This window comes from Abramis brama, assembly GCF_963993115.1.
Source record: "Abramis brama genome assembly, chromosome: 7".
Classification (NCBI taxonomy): Eukaryota; Metazoa; Chordata; class Actinopteri; order Cypriniformes; family Leuciscidae; genus Abramis; species Abramis brama.
The window spans coordinates 13,988,226-14,005,313 of record NC_139969.1 but is presented as its reverse complement, the minus strand read 5'-3'; the positions used below and the strand labels follow the sequence as shown (position 1 = coordinate 14,005,313).

Below are 17,088 nucleotides of genomic sequence, written 5' to 3'. Positions count from 1 at the left end.
TTCATAAAAAGAATATATATATATATATATATATATATACTGTATATAGGCTATAGTAATTGATGAATTAAAGTGCAAGTACTGTATTGCTGCTATATGCTACTCTAGTTATTTTCATTTTAAATTTTAGATCTATTTTAATAAAGTTGTTGAATGAGTAGTGTTGTTGAATCAGCAATAGTACCTAAGAACAGATTAACTTGAAAGATAAAACCACACCTACATTTAATTGTGTGGAAAAAATGATGCACATACATACATGCTTTACTAGTAATAATGAACTTCCAATGAAAAGGGCTGTTCATTTGATGTGTAGGGCTGGACTTAGCTTAAGTCGGGTGTGTCTACTGACAGTCTGTGTAAACTGTTTCAGTGAGGAACTGCTTGCCAGTTACAACAAAGACTAAAATTGTGACTGTTGTGATTTCTGCTGTGGACTATGCCTTACCATGGATACATCAATCCCTTCTCTTCTGCTGGTTCTGTGGCTCAAGAGTTTCCTGAACTGGCTGGTGGTCGTGATACAGCGACACTACATGATCCGGACTTTCTCAGGATTCTTTTGCATTTCCTTGGCACTGATTGACAGTCTCTTGAGTTTTGTCCTCACAGCTATTTTCTATCTGGAAGACGTCAGCATCTCAGGCTGGCACTTCACCAGGTACTACATATGCCTACTGACTCAGATTGCTTGTTTTATCTACGCCATGCTCCACTGGCCGGTGTTCCTCCTTGTAGGACTAGATAACTTCTGGACCCTATCATCAAGCTCAAGACACACATCCTGGACACAAAAGCTGACTTACATTGCGGGAGTGTGTCTCCTTTGGATTCTAGCAGCTTTGTATGTTTTCTGGGTGGCTGACGTTGCTCTACTGTTTGGAGATTATGAGAAGCACCAATGCAAGCTTTTCAGTAGCCCTCAGAGTTCTCAGATTCTTGTTGCGTTGCTATTGACAGTCACCTTAGTCATGCTTTACTCATACACTCCGTTTGAGAAATGGAGGGTGCAGGTTTTTCTGCATTCCACTCAACAATGCTGTTTGTTTTGTTTAAGGAGGGTTATGCATACATTTCTCAGCACATGGGCCTCGTTTCTCGTTCTGATGATCATCGCACCGCTGCTAATGATAGAGATGCATGCGCACCTGCAGTTAAACGTCGTCTGGTTGAGTTTCCTCAACAGTTTTTCTGTCGCTTTGACACTGTGTCTCCGCTCTTTTGTACCGAATTTCCAGAAAACCGACACCATTACAGATGGTTTTTGTTCCTGGTAGCCTACTTTTGTTTTACATAATGGAGCTTACGAGTGTAATTATGGACAACAAACTGACCGCACTGAAGTTAAGTCACTATATGTTTGACCATTAATTGTGGAGTGTGCGTAGCCTATTTGTTTTTCTGTTTGCATTACAAAAAGGAAATTAAACACATGTGGTTTGTAAAACAACAACAACTGATTCTCTTTAGTAGAATAAAAGTGAATAGGCTATAGGCCCTACAGCACCCTTTATAAGACTGCCTACTGAGGTAAATTTAAAGCAGCCACACACAAGATAATCGAGCCGATTTTGAGCCCAATTCTCCCCTTCCGACAGTAGGCTACCGATTTCTTGATGGTGATTATTTTAGATTTTCCAGTGGTGTGTGAGGTGTCTTAAATCGCAAATATATCCAACAACATGTTAAATATTTACGATCATAAATCCTGATGTGTGGGGGGAACCCCGAGGACAAACGCGCACGCCGTCTGTAGATTGTCACATTGAACGAAACTAAACAAAACCCATCAGAAAGCTACGGAGCCAGGGACGTGGTGGTGGAAAAATGTTTAGGTTGGGAGAATTTTCAAATCTTTTGCGTTCCCTCACAAAACCTGTTTTGAGCTCGGACAGACACTTCCAGTTTAATGTCCCGATGGAAGTGTTTCAGAGCTACGTACGTTAATGGGGCGTTTCATAGTGTTTGAACTTGGACTCAAAGAAATGCGGTCAGTGCTTAACTCGAGTTCAGTGAAGTTGGCAGTATTCACATAGGCTATTCGAACTTCCCTATTCTTGAGCTAAACGTTGTTAAAACACAAACGACACCTCACAAGACAACGAGCTACAACCCAATTCTCATCAAAACGAGCTTTATAATATTTATTTGTCTCTAAAGACGAATGAGAGACAAGTCCAAATAAGGGGCCGTCTGCAAAGTGCAAATCCCAAAACCCTTCTGCACATTTTATATTATTAAACATATTCAATAGCTTCACTGTGACGCACTGTACTGTCACCAAATTCAGTTCACACATCACTGCTCTCCTGCTGGTTATACTAACTACATTACTTAGTTTGATTTAAAAAAAAAATGCATAATTTTTATGATTATTTATTATGAAATAAAATCAATAACTTCACCCTTTTTAGAAAAAAATATTAAATAACTTCACACTGTTATGCAGTGTAATGCCATCAAATTCAGTACGCAAATATAATGCAAAAGATGCATACAGTACCAATATAATTTGTGTAAAGAATAGGCCTACTTATTTTATGTGCAATTACTTCCCAAACTAAGTGTTGTAGGCCTATAATCAACATTAGAGCAGTGATGTGTGAACTAAATTTGGTGTGTTACATTGAAGTTATTGAGTATTTTTCATAATATAAAATGTGCAAAAGCAGTGTATATGACCAGTGGGTCACCATTGATGTGTAAACTGAATTGGGTGGCACTACATTTTTTAACATTGAAGTTAATGACTATGTTTGAATTTTTGACTATGAGTTGATGCTGTAGTCGTTTTTTGGGTTATATTGCACTTTGCAGACGGTCCCTTTGAACTTGTCTCTCAAGTCTCACGCATTGGCAGTGAGACACACGCAATTCAACCAGTTCAAACGCTCACACGCCACACCGTGTATTTCTCACGCTGAAAAAGCAATGCCAACCAAATTGTCCTGCAAGCTTTATATAACGTTGTGTACGAGGCGCAGGCACACTAAGTTTCCTGCCGCCAGCACGTATCTCGCGGCCAGATTGCGTTCGTAACTAGGCAACATAGATGCGCGATTGGTGCAAATTGTTACAAAACTAATTATGAAAGTTTCCTTTATTTTTTAATGCATTTGTTTTACAAAATATGGATATTACTGTCATTGGATTAATATTATAACTATTATTATGTAGTAGGTGTAATGTAAATAGACACTGTAACTAAAAGAGGTTTCACTTTTTCTTTGTTTAATTTGCACACTGAATATGGATTGGAGGAGCTTTTAATTTTGAACTCTCAAAGTGCACCAGATTGATGAATTTAACATTAAAATGCACAACATTTTCTTACGGGGGAGCCTGTATATATTTGATGTGATGAATTGCTCTGTCATTTATCAGGGCTGCGTTCAGCCCCGACAAAACGTTGCACAACGTTTTTTAAACAGAAACGGTGATGCGTAGAACACACTGTTCTGATGACGCAAGAGTTGCAACTATGGCAGCTGAGAAGGCCATTCTTTGTGTTCTTTGTGAAGAATTTTCGGAGCCTGATGAAGTCGGTATAAATATGTGTTTAATACTACAAAATATGCCAGAAGTTACATTTACTGCACTTGCCGCCCAGAACAAAAGAGAATCCCAATCGAGTGAAGGGATTGCTGAAACTGAAATGGAAACACACATATTACCTAATTCAGACTAAAACACATCTATTTAGCCTCACATACTGACTTTATTTGTAGTTCATACTGTTTTAATACCCTGTATTTTCTTTCTCCTTTTTAGGAAAAGCACTTAATTACCATTGTTTATTTCTATACCAAATGTCATACTGTCATAATTCAGAAGCGGAAGCAGTAATGCAAGTATTCTCTTTTATTATGGGTCAGAAGACACAGAATAAACACACGGGTGGGCTGGTGGCGCAGGGACTTGATGGTCAGCGTGGTGGTGAAGACAGGTGACGGTGCATCCAGTGAAGTGAACATCCAACACGACGAACACCACGAAAACACCGAACAGGACACGATCAGGAACTGGAACAGGAACTGGAATGGCTGACGACGACAAAACACTGAGGACACCAAAACCAACGATCTGACAGGGAAAGGAGAGTGCGATGAGTCTTTATAGCAGAAACAATTGACAGCAGCTGGTGAGGGGAATGAGATCAGGTGGAGTGCTGATCAGCTGAACGAGCAGCCACGCCCACTCACACACACCCACACACACAGAACAACAAATACACGAGACACGAAGAAACCAGTGAATTCATGAACCGTGACAGTACCCCCTCTCCTAGGAACGCCTCCTGGCGTCCCCAGACTCCCTTACCTGTCGATTGTAATCATCGATAAGAGAGTGATCCAGGATGTCTCTGGCAGGAACCCAACTCCTCTCCTCCGGACCGTAACCCTCCCAGTCCACCAAGTACTGGAATCCACGTCCCCTCCGCCTTGAGTCCAGAATACGATTAACCGAATACGTAGGTTCCCCTTCTACGAGACGCGGCGGAGGAGGAACCGGGACAGGCGGATTAAACTGAGAACGAAACACGGGCTTGATTTTGGAAACATGGAAGACGGAATGAATCCTCCTGTACACTGGAGGGAGTTTGAGGCGGACTGCCACCGGGCTAATAATCTTAGTGACAGTGAATGGGCCAATAAATTTGGGAGCTAGCTTATTAGAGACGGAACGGAGAGGAATGTTCTTAGTAGAAAGCCACACTTTTTGACCAACGACGTATACGGGAGGCCTAGACCGGTGGCGATCGGCTTTAGCCTTGGTGCGCGCTCCCGCTTGGAGTAGAGTCTCACGGGCTCTAGTCCAAGTGCGACGACACCTCTGGACAAAGGCGTGAGCGGAGGGGACCGCGACTTCGGATTCCAGACTAGGAAAAATTGGTGGCTGGTAACCTAGACTACACTTAAACGGTGATAGGCCCGTAGATGATACTGGTAACGAATTGTGGGCGTACTCCACCATTGACAGTCGTTGGCTCCATGAGGAAGGATTCTTGGAGACCAAACATCGCAACGTTCTCTCCAAATCCTGGTTGGCTCTCTCAGTTTGGCCATTGCTCTGGGGATGGAACCCTGAGGACAGACTAACCGTCGCACCCAGTAATCTACAAAATTCTTGCTTGCCAAAATTTGGACACAAATTGGGGTCCTCTGTCAGAGACCACGTCTGTCGGGAGGCCATGTAGCCGAAAGACGTGGTCAACGACTGTTAACGCTGTCTCCTTGGCTGAGGGTAATTTGGGCAAGGGAATGAAATGGACCGCCTTCGAGAATCGGTCCACCACGGTCAAAACTACCGTGTTACCCTGAGAGGGTGGGAGGGCGGTGATAAAATCTAGAGCGATGTGGGACCAGGGTCTCGAAGGGATCGGCAGCGGTTGAAGGAGCCCATCTGGGGGTCGATTGGAAGTCTTACCAGTGGCACAAACTGAGCAAGCCAAAACAAAACTGTGAACGTCATGAGCCATACGTGGCCACCAAAATCGTTGCTTAACTAAAGACGTGGTACGACTGACTCCTGGATGACATGCCACATTGGAACAATGACCCCACTGAATGACGTTGGACCGTAATTGCTCTGGCACAAATAAACGGTTCGGTGGACAACCGAGCGGAGGCGTTACCCCTTCTAAGGCCGTTCTGACCTTTGATTCGACCTCCCATGAGAGTGTGGAGACAATTAGGGTCTCCGGAAAAATGCACTCGGGAGTAGACGGGCGATCGGAATGGTCAAAAATACGTGACAAAGAATCGGGCTTGATGTTTTTGGAGCCCGGGCGGTACGAGAGAGTAAAGTCAAAACGTCCGAAAAAAAGTGCCCACCGAGCCTGCCTAGAGTTCAATCTTTAAGCGGTTCTAATGTATTCCAGATTCTTATGATCGGTACACACGATAAAAGGTACCCCCGACCCTTCTAACCAGTGACGCCACTCTTCCAATGCTAACTTGACTGCCAACAACTCTCTGTTACCAATATCATAATTACATTCGGCAGGGGACAAACGATGAGACAAAAACGCGCACGGATGCATTCTGTCGTCTGTAGGAGAACGTTGGGATAACACTGCACCTACCCCCACCTCTGACGCGTCGACCTCCACCATGAACTGACGTGATGGATCAGGGGTAACTAAGATGGGGGCTGAAACAAAGTGGCCTTTCAGTTTGGCAAACGCAGCCTCGGCTGCGTCTGACCACCTGAACGTAGTTCTGGGGGAGGTCAAGGCGGTCAGAGGTGAGGCTAGTTGGCTGAAATTGCGAATGAACCGCCGGTAGAAATTGGCGAACCCCAGAAACCTCTGTAGGGCCTTACGGGAATCTGGACTTGGCCAATCCACCACAGCCTTAACCTTCTCAGGATCCATACGCATCCCCTCAGACGACACAATGTACCCTAAGAAAGGAACAGACTGTGCATGAAAAGCGCATTTCTCCGCCTTGACAAAAAGACCATTCTCTAGCAACCTCTGAAGCACTCGTCTGACGTGCTGAACATGTTCCTGGAGAGACGAAGAAAAAATCAATATGTCATCCAGGTAGACATAAATGAACTGATCGACCATGTCTCTCAGCACGTCATTGACGAGTGCCTGGAAGACCGCTGGACTATTGGACAGCCCGAAAGGCATAACCAAATATTCAAAGTGCCCCCTGGGGGTGTTAAAAGCAGTCTTCCATTCATCCCCCTTCCTGATGCGGACCAAATGATAAGCGTTACGTAAGTCCAGTTTTGTGAAGACCGACGCTCCCTGCAACCTCTCGAAGGCTGAAGACATCAACGGCAAAGGATAAGTATTCTTTACCGTGATGTTATTCAACCCTCGGTAATCAATGCAAGGTCGCAGAGAACCGTCCTTCTTCCCCACAAAAAAGAACCCCGCCCCCGCAGGAGAAGAGGAAGGTCGGATGAATTTGGATGCCAGAGAATCAGAAATATATTTCTCCATGGCCTCCCTCTCGGGAATGGATAGAGAGTAAAGCTTGCCCTTAGGCGGAGACGTACCTGGCAGTAGATCTATTGCACAGTCATAGGGACGATGCGGAGGGAGAGAAGCAGCCCGAGACTTACTGAACACTTCCTTCAGGTCCAGATACTCCGTGGGCACGTTTGACAAATCCACTGCCTCCTCCTGAAAAGCAGAAACAATAACAGACGGACAAGCAGACACAAGACAGGACTCATGACAAAAACTGCTCCACTCCAACACTGATCTCTGCTGCCAGTCAATTTTGGGGTTATGCTTGATTAGCCAGGGGTGACCGAGAACAACAGGTGCAAGGGGGGAGTCCAGGATGTAAAATGAGGTAGTCTCTGTGTGATTTCCGGATACTGTAAGTGTAATGGGTCCAGTGGTGAATGCAATGGTGGGAAGGGCTTGACCATTGAGGGCGTGAACAGCAATGGAACGGGTGAGTGGTAACAGGGGAACGTGAATCTTGTGAGCGAATGTGTAGTCCATGAAGTTACCTTCTGCCCCGGAATCCAAAAGTGCAAGACAGTCGTGAGTGTTGGCTGACCATCTAAGTCTTACCGGGAGGAGAGTTGATGTTGATGAGGTCTTCTCAGCGGAGATCCCACCCGACAGTAGCCTCAGATTTACTGCCGGGCTTGCCCTTTTACCGGGCAGTTGTAAGCGAAGTGACCAGCAGTTCCACAGTACAGGCAAAGGCCCTGGGATCTCCGCCTTTCCTTCTCCTCCCGGGAAAGCCGAGCTCGCCCGACCTGCATGGGCTCGTGATCGTAGACGGGGCTGACCGCGTCCCCGCCGCTGGCTTGCGTGGTCTCAACGGTAGTAGAAGCCCGAACCGGTAACTTCATCCGCTCCACATGAGAGAGACGAGAATCCACGCGAAGCGCCAGGTCGATGAGTCCGTTGAGTGTAGCGGGTAAATCCAAGGCGTAGATTTCTCTTAGGACGCGGTCAGCCAGCCCATGGAGGAACATGTCCCACTGCGCTTCCTCGTTCCATTGACACTCAGCCGCCAAGGTCCGGAACTCTATGGCATAATCTGATACGGATCTGCCTCCCTGCTTGAGATCCGCCAGGGTTCGTGCTGCTTCTCTTCCCGCGACCGCGCGGTCAAACACCATCTTCACGATCACCATCTGGAACGAGGCACAACACGGATCTTGATTTTCCCACACCGCCGTCCCCCACAGAGCTGCCCTCCCAGTCAGCAGTGTGAGTACGAATGCCACTTTGCTTTGTTCGGTGGCAAATGTTCTGGGCTGCAGAGAAAAATGCATAGTACAGCGTGTGAGAAATGCTCTGCAAAAATTCGGCTCACCACTGTAGGGCTCAGGGACCGGTAGACGGGGTTCTGACTGGGAGACGCTTGGTGGTGGAACTGGGGGAGCGGACGGTGTGGGTGGTGGCGCAGTGGGAGCTCGTAGATGTTGCAGCTGCTGGGTGAGCTCGGACACCTGTGCCACGAGAGCTTGAATGGCCCGACCCGACTCATTAGAAGTCCTCTCCTGAGCCTCTATCTGAGAAATGGTTACCCTGATGAAGTCTTCCAGAGAGGAGGATCCACTTGCTGCTCCCATCGTTTGGTCAGATCGTTCTGTCATAATTCAGAAGCGGAAGCAGTAATGCAAGTATTCTCTTTTATTATGGGTCAGAAGACACAGAATAAACACACGGGTGGGCTGGTGGCGCAGGGACTTGATGGTCAGCGTGGTGGTGAAGACAGGTGACGGTGCATCCAGTGAAGTGAACATCCAACACGACGAACACCACGAAAACACCGAACAGGACACGATCAGGAACTGGAACTGGAACAGGAACTGGAATGGCTGACGACGACAAAACACTGAGGACACCAAAACCAACGATCTGACAGGGAAAGGAGAGTGCGATGAGTCTTTATAGCAGAAACAATTGACAGCAGCTGGTGAGGGGAATGAGATCAGGTGGAGTGCTGATCAGCTGAACGAGCAGCCACGCCCACTCACACACACCCACACACACAGAACAACAAATACACGAGACACGAAGAAACCAGTGAATTCATGAACCGTGACACATACACTTGCAATGAAGCTAAAAATATAAGCAACTACATCATGTTGATAACCTATATTTTTACAATAAAACAAACATGTCTTCTAATATTCTCAGTTGTTGCGTATACCGAGCTGCACCGAAGACATTTGTAAATTACTTTCCTTGAACCCATTGTGCGAGTTCACTTTAATACCGCGTGCTTTATATACACGTTGCTGCTGATTGGACTGCAGTTCTGACACACCCACCAAACAAGAGAAAACGTATCTCAAACCCCGTTGCACACCGGTGCACGCCGTTTCCAGGAAACATGACGTTCAACCCAGAAACCGTAGCAAAACGTTGCGCACCGTTTTGAACTTGAACGCGCCCCAGATTTACCAATTGTTATAATTTCAATTTGTGCTGGTTAATTATGAACAATGGGTAAAATTGGGGGGCGGGGACAGGTGGGGGCGTGGCTCAATTAGGGCTCCTCCCCTAACCGCATGTGATCTCACTCCAAGCTTTTGATAAAACTTGAGAACCCTGCTATTATAATAGCTTGTTTTGATGAAAATTGGTTGTATAGCTCGTTGTCTAGGTTAGGCTACTGTGATTGTCAATAGGTGTCGTTTGTGTTTTAACCATAGACTGTAAAAAATAGGTTTTAACAACGTTTAGCTCAAGAATATTGATCCGGGAAGTTCGAATAGCCCATGTGAATACTGCCAACTTCACTGAACTCCTTGAGTTAAGCACTGACCGCATTTCTTTATATTTGAGTCCAAGTTCAAACACTATGAAACACCCCATTAATGTACAGAGCTCTGAAACACTGCCAGCGGGACATTAAACTGGAAGTGTCTGTCCGAGCTCAAAACAGGTTTTGCGTGGGAACGCAAAAGTTTTGCGTGGGAACGCAAAGTTTCTCGGGAGAACGCAAAAGTTTTGCGAGGGAACGCAAAAGATTTGGGGGAAAAAAATGCTCCCATCCTAAAAAATTTTCCACCACCACGTCCCTATAGGGGCTCGAAAGCGGACTTCCATCGCGGAGCTCACGTCCAGCTCGCGCACGCGCAGTAGGCTATCAATCCTTGTTTACGTTACTGCTCGAGCTGGAGGTGAGCTCCGCTACTAGTCTCCACAACTTCATCATCCAAACGTTTTTCTTTCTTTTTCTGTAAAAAGCAGTCTTTTTTTACAGTAGCCTATATGGTCCAAACAAACACATTTTCTTCTTGTCCGTAGTCCGCCATGCATGTTTACTCTAAAGTCACATTACACGAGGCGAGGATTTTGCGAGATTTTCCGTGTTCCCACCCATGATTCACACACACAGTCAGGACTCTGATTTTGAGTTTACAGTCGATGGGTTTGAGTCTGTTATTGGTCTCTCACATTTTGAAAATCTATGAAGATTTTAAAAATCTTTTAGTTTGGGCCAGCGTTAGTAACCCACCAGAGGTTATCGCTATACCAACAGGTAGTAGCCTAACCTTATATTTCTGCTTCAAACGTAGAGCTCCTGAAGTGTTGTTTCAGTCTATACAAATAAACTGAACCAATTATGTTTACATGGAAAATACACGTGTATTGAATAGTTATGAAACTATAGCAATCTGACCGGTTTATTTGACTTCCTGATAGGCTACTTGCCGTTTAAGAATATTTACATAAGACCGCATCAGAGGGATTTCATCCAAAAAGGAAATGAGGGGAGAGCTAGGATGGTTGCAACACTTTTTGCATTTCCTTGAGTTTCTCAGAAACTGTTTGTATTGGAAAGCCAACACATAATACAGTACAACATACCCCCATTTGTCAGCTACCCACCCACACTGCTGAAACATGTACACATGATAATACAATTTATACTTGAATAGACAGTCAAATGCAACTGACAGTCCACAGTCCACAGGGGCAGTTGCAACATTCATAAAATAAAACCATTCTTTAACATCACTTTCAAATTTACTTAATTTACCTGTGCACAGACAGGGTCTTCACTAAGTTAAATTGGTTGTATAAAGACAAAGACTAGTAAAAAAAAAAAAAAGGGTGGATGGGTGGCTGGGTGGGGGATTAAGGTAACAATCAGGTTTTGGTAAATTATTGCAATACATTTGAACTACAAAATATTTTTATATCAACACTGAAATTGAATAATACTTATGTGAAATCTTACAGAACTGTGTGTCTTTAAGTGAATGTTGGAAATTATTCTTATAGACTATAGCCTATACTCTTGCAAGGTCATGTGGCAAATGGCAAAGTGTTTTGCCTGCAGACCTCACCCAGCAAACACATTTACGTTGTGGCAACGTCTCTGGCACGTTGTATTTCTGCTATGGCAACGTCGCTGTCTACGTGCTCGCAACATTGTAACAACGTAGAATTGTAAGACGTGACAGGGCTGTAGCAACGTTGCTGCGCGACATTCAGCAACTGAGAGACGACATTCTGACAATATTTTTATATGGTGTATTTTGTTAGATAATTATACTTTTTATCGTTTATTGTTTATCTATATTATTATTTAATGGGGCTATCAACACCTGCAAGTGTAGCCTACACTTTGAAGAGTAAAAATGACAGAAGGTTTCGTTAATTCAACTTTATTAAAACTGCATATAATCAAATTGCACTTCCAAAAGTCATACATTTGTGAAAAAAAAAAAAAAAAGAAATAAAGGAATATACAAATTTATGTTAAGTATAATAAATAAAACATAAAAAGAAAAGGCAGATCAGAACATTTAAAGAACAAAACCGGGTCTGTATGGCGGACAGTAGCCGAAAGCAGGTGTCACCGGGGAAACATCCACAAATTCAGAGGAGCAAAGAAACGAATGAGACTAAATAGCGGAAAAATCAAACGAAAAACTAAACAGTGCGAGCGATGCTACATTAATCACATTATAATTAAAGTTGTAGGTTGTGTTTGATAGCTGAGGTAGGCTAAACGCAATACTCACGTATCCTTGCTCGATGATGAATGAGAACACAATGAGCCCAACAACAGGTGGTTGGAATTTAAAAGGCTGATTTTCGCGCTTCAGGGCAGTGACGAGTACATTATGTAGTCCAGTGGTTGTCAAGACAGCGTTGGTACAACCTTAAGCAATGGCCCTGAACGGTGGTTTAATACCAACATTGTGACAACGCTGTAACAACCTTCACCACACAACGTAGTTATAGCAACCTTTTGGCCATGTTGTTAAAACGTTGTTAGAAGGTTGGCTACGTTGTGCCAACGTTCTGTGTTTGCTGGGATGCCCTTTTCACAAGATGTAAAATAAGTCTCTGATTTCCCCAGAATGTGTATGTGAAGTTTTAGCTCAAAATACCCCACAGATATTTTTATATAGCATGTTAAAACTGTCACTTTTTGAGGGTGAGCAAAAACGCACCGTTTTTGTGTCTGTCCCTTTAAATGCAAATGAGCTTCTGCTCCCGGCACAGAGGGCGGAGCTTCAACAACTCATGTCCTCTTACCTCACACACATGCACTGAAAATTTCAAAAACTTTTAGCCTTTTATGTTCAAACCGGACAAAGATGGAGAGACTCAAGAAGAAGTGACAACATATATAATGCAACAGGACATTTCTGAATTGGTTAGTTGGTGAATTTATGTAGCTTATGTGTAGCTAGTTATCTTCTATTCATTGATTAGCATATTCTGTCATGATAATCTATAAATTGTGTTCAGGGGCCGGGGTTTATGTAAATTCTAGGGTTACTGATGTCACTAACCCGGGAGGAATGTGGTGTAGTCCATACCAGCCGTTTGTTGTAGTCCTTAAAAAGCAACTTCTTTATAAGAAAATATCTTCCTTTGCTTTGAACTTTGAGCGTTGTTACTTTGCAGATGTTGTTTATGCCCAAACAGCAATATTACACGCTAACTGAAGTTAAGAAAGTGAAATCATAATCAACCACCCCTTTAAAAAAAATATCTATGAAATGTTTTTTTTTCACACACGAATTCGGTGTGGTGCTTTTCTGGTAATCGAATGAAGGCATAAAACATTAATTTAATTTATTTTAATAATATGAAATTAAACAAACTTAGCCTACTGTTAAAATTAAAACATGGAAGAAAAATGTATTATTCCTTAAAAAATTAAGTTTTGATGATAATTTGTATTAGTGTTAGTATTATTATTACATTGAGACGTATATAAATTCTACTGTACAACAGTAATAACAGTAATTACAGTTATTAAATACCGGAACTAAACAGTAATTAATTAAGAGAAAGTACACTGTCATCTTACTCCGACGAAAATGACTTGAACTTGGATAGTTTCAAGATAGTTAAAAATAATTAATAATACAATAATAATTGCATTGTTCAAATGTGTTTATTCTTGTTAGAAGACTTTTTTTTTTTTTACTGATTATGAACACAAATTAATCATGACAAACCAAATTAATTGTAATTGTATTAAAGGGTTAGTTCACCCAAAAATGACAATTCTGTCAACCCCGTAAGACTTTCGTTCATCTTCGGAACACAAATTAAGATATTTTTGATTCAATCTGAGAGCTGGATTACTCCTCCATAGGTTTCTGTGAGATCGAAACTTACCGGCCCAGAAAGTTAGAAAAGACAATGTTTAAATAGTCCAAGTGATTACAGTGGCTCAACCAAAAGTTTATCAAGCGACGAGAATACTTTTTGTGCGCAAAAAACAAACAAAAATAACGATGAATCACTTTCTTCTGTGTGGGCCTCTGAGTGAGTTCACGTAGTGTAACAGCACAGCGCTTCTGTGTTGTACGTCAGCACGTAGGCTCACTATTGGCTGACGCTTGTCATGTGTGTGATGCGTGTGACGTACAACACAGAAGCACTGCGCTGTTACACATCTTACATTTTATTCGCTCTTTTTGTCCATAAAGGAGCTCACGTCTTGTCACCTATAAGCGTCGCGCCTGCCTCAAGATCTCTCACTGTTTACATGTCATAAAACCAACAAATCGATGTAGAGAGGAATCTTCCTCTGATTTTCCCTTCAGCATGTCAGTCGGAGTATCAGGTAGTAAAACAGTGAGAGATCTTGTGGCTGGCGCGACGCTTGGGCTGGTGCACTCCATTACGGACAAAAATAGCAAATAAAATGTAAGATAAGATGGCAAATAAGAGCAGAATTTTACTGTCTGTTTATACACGTAGACTACATCAATCAGAGTGTCTGGTAGATTTAAACAGTGAGAGATCTTGAGGCAGGCGCAACGCTAAGTTGTGGCTGGCGCGTCGCTTGCAGGTGATGTGACGCGCTCCATTATGAACAAAAAGAGCGAATAAAATGTAAGTTAAGACGGCAAATAAGAGCAGTATTTTAGAGATCTTGAGCCAGACGCAACACTTAGTAGGTGTCAAGACTTGTGTTCCAGATTAAAATGGGCGAATTAAAAAATAAAGTAAGGTGGTAAATAGGTAGGCTAAATAACAGTAGAAGTAAACGCGGGATGCATGTCTATTTGATCATGTGTATCAGTCGGAGTGTCTGGTAGCTGTAAAGTAGGTGAAGAGTGTTTGGTTAATGTTGAATATTGACTTATTGTGTGTACCGTTCTGGCTCCCGCTAGCTACAGGGGATACGTGCTGTATTTTGTTTAAAAAAACACCTTACATATTGTGTAAGGTCCCGATGCAGGGGTCGAGTGGCAGGCGTGTATATCCGTGACGGGTCGAGTGGCAGATGCGTATATCCATGATGGGTCTAGTGGAAGACGCATATAACGGTGCCCCTAGCGGTGATGGGTCGAGTGGCAAGCCCGGATATCCGTGACGGGTCGAGTGGCAAGCCCGGATATCCGTGACAGGTCGAGTGGCAGGCGCATATAACGGTGACGGGTTGAGTGACAGCTGCCCCTAGCGGTGATGGGTCGAGTGGCAGCTGCTCCTAGCGGTGATGGGTCGAGTGGCGGGTGCGTATATCCATGACGGGTCGAGTGACAAGTGCGTATATCTGTGACGAGTCCAGTGGCAGGAGTATATAACAGTGACAGGTCAAGTGGCAGGTGCATATAACGGTGACGGGTTGAGTGACAGGTTGAGTGGCCCCTGCCACGCAAAGATTTTACCCCTACTGCAGTAGTGTGTGTGTTGACTACTGTATCTTCACTCCTTGACACACTGAGATGACAAAATAGACAAAAAAAAAAGACAGATTCAGACAAATATATGTTTTAATTAAAGCTGCAAGCAGCGATGAAAAGGGCCCTTGCACCCCTGCCACCGCCACCCGGCGCCTTTAGTAAAGGCCTTAAGATTACACTCACCAAATTTGAAGAGGATCAGATCAAAACTGTAGGAGGAGTTCGTTAAAGTACAACATCAGGATATTACGAAAAATGCACAAAATCTAGGAGGAAGTTCAAAATAGCTGACTTCCTGTTGTGTTTAGGGCTATGCTCCAAAATACTTTTTTGTAGGTATTGGGTCATTACATGTGTACCAAATTTCATACCTGTACGTGAAACCTAGAGCCGGGGCAAAATGTGGGGGCAATAATTTACCGAATTTGCCCCCCCCAATTTTGAAAACCATATCACACGTAAATTTTCACCACTTCTGAAGCGTGTGCAAAGTTTCATGAGTTTTCGAGCATGTTAAGGCCCTCTAAAAAGCGATTCACTTTGGAGAAGAAGAAGAAGAAGAAGAACAATAAACGGAGCAAAAACAATAGGGTCCTCTCACCATCGGTGCTCGGGCCCTAATAAATGCAAATGTAATAGGGAAATTAATGTTGGATGACTACTCTTTACAACATGCATTACTTTCCATTGAAGGCCAGCTGTATCCCCCTGTGGCATAGCCTTATTCATGGCTAGTGTTTGCATATTTTGCAAATGATATTTAATTCTGTAACCTACTTGTTCTACAGATTAGTGATGGGAGAAACAAAGCTTTTCAAAGCTTTGAATCAATTGATTCAACTGGTCGAGTGGCAGTTGGATCCGATGGCGGGGGAGGAAGCTGGACAGACTCGGCAGACCCAAACGTACTGTGAGGGTCTGTTGGGAACGTTTGACCGAATCTCCTGTCAGAGAGATCTTCAACTCCCACCTCCGGCAGAGCTTCGACCAGATCCCGAGGGAGTCTGGAGATATTGAGTCCGAGTGGACCATGTTCTCCACCTCCATTGTCAATGCGGCCACTCGGAGCTGTGGCCGTAAGGTCTCCGGTGCCTGTCGAGGCGGCAATCCCCGAACTCGGTGGTGGACACCGGAAGTAAGGGAGGCCGTCAAGCTGAAGAAGGAGTCCTATCGGGCCTGGCTGGCTTGTGGGACTCCTGAGGCAGCTGATGGGTACCGACGGGCCAAGCGGACTGCAGCCCGGGTGGTTGTGGAGGCAAAAACTCGGGCCTGGGAGGAGTTCGGTGAGGCCATGGAGAAGGACTATCGGTCGGCCTCGAAGAGATTCTGGCAAACCGTCCGGCGCCTCAGGAGGGGGAAGCAGTGCCCTACCAACGCTGTTTACAGTGGAGGTGGGCAGCTGTTGACCTCGACTGGGGATATCACCGGACGGTGGAAGGAATACTTCGAGGATCTCCTCAATCCCGCCGTCACGTCTTCCATTGAGGAAGCAGAGGCTGAGGGCTCGGAGGCGGACTCGTCCATCACCCAAGCTGAAGTCACCGAGGTAGTCAAGAAACTCCTCGGTGGCAAGGCACCGGGGGTGGATGAGATCCGCCCTGAGTACCTCAAGTCTCTGGATGTTGTGGGGCTGTCTTGGCTGACACGTCTCTGCAGCAACGCGTGGCGGTCGGGGACAGTACCTTTGGACTGGCAGACCGGGGTGGTGGTCCCTCTTTTCAAGAAGGGGGATCGAAGGGTGTGCTCCAACTATAGGGGGATCACACTTCTCAGCCTCCCTGGGAAAGTCTATGCCAGGGTACTGGAGAGGAGAATCCGGCCGATAGTAGAACCTCGGATTCAGGAGGAACAGTGTGGTTTTCGACCCGGTCGTGGAACACTGGACCAGCTCTATACCCTCTACAGGGTGCTGGAGGGCTCATGGGAGTTTGCCCAACCAATCCACATGTGCTTTGTGGATTTGGAGAAGGCATTCGA

The 17,088-nt window shown here is 44.5% G+C and overlaps 1 protein-coding gene across 1 annotated transcript; it reads left to right on the top strand.

The window, feature by feature from the left end:
• Positions 1 to 370: 370 nt before the first annotated feature.
• Positions 371 to 1,456, top strand: gpr160 (G protein-coupled receptor 160). Its single transcript, XM_084119143.1, has one exon. The coding sequence runs from the start codon at positions 450 to 452 to the stop codon at positions 1,275 to 1,277; it is 828 nt and encodes a 275-aa protein (XP_083975269.1). The 5' UTR covers positions 371 to 449; the 3' UTR covers positions 1,278 to 1,456.
• Positions 1,457 to 17,088: the final 15,632 nt, after the last annotated feature.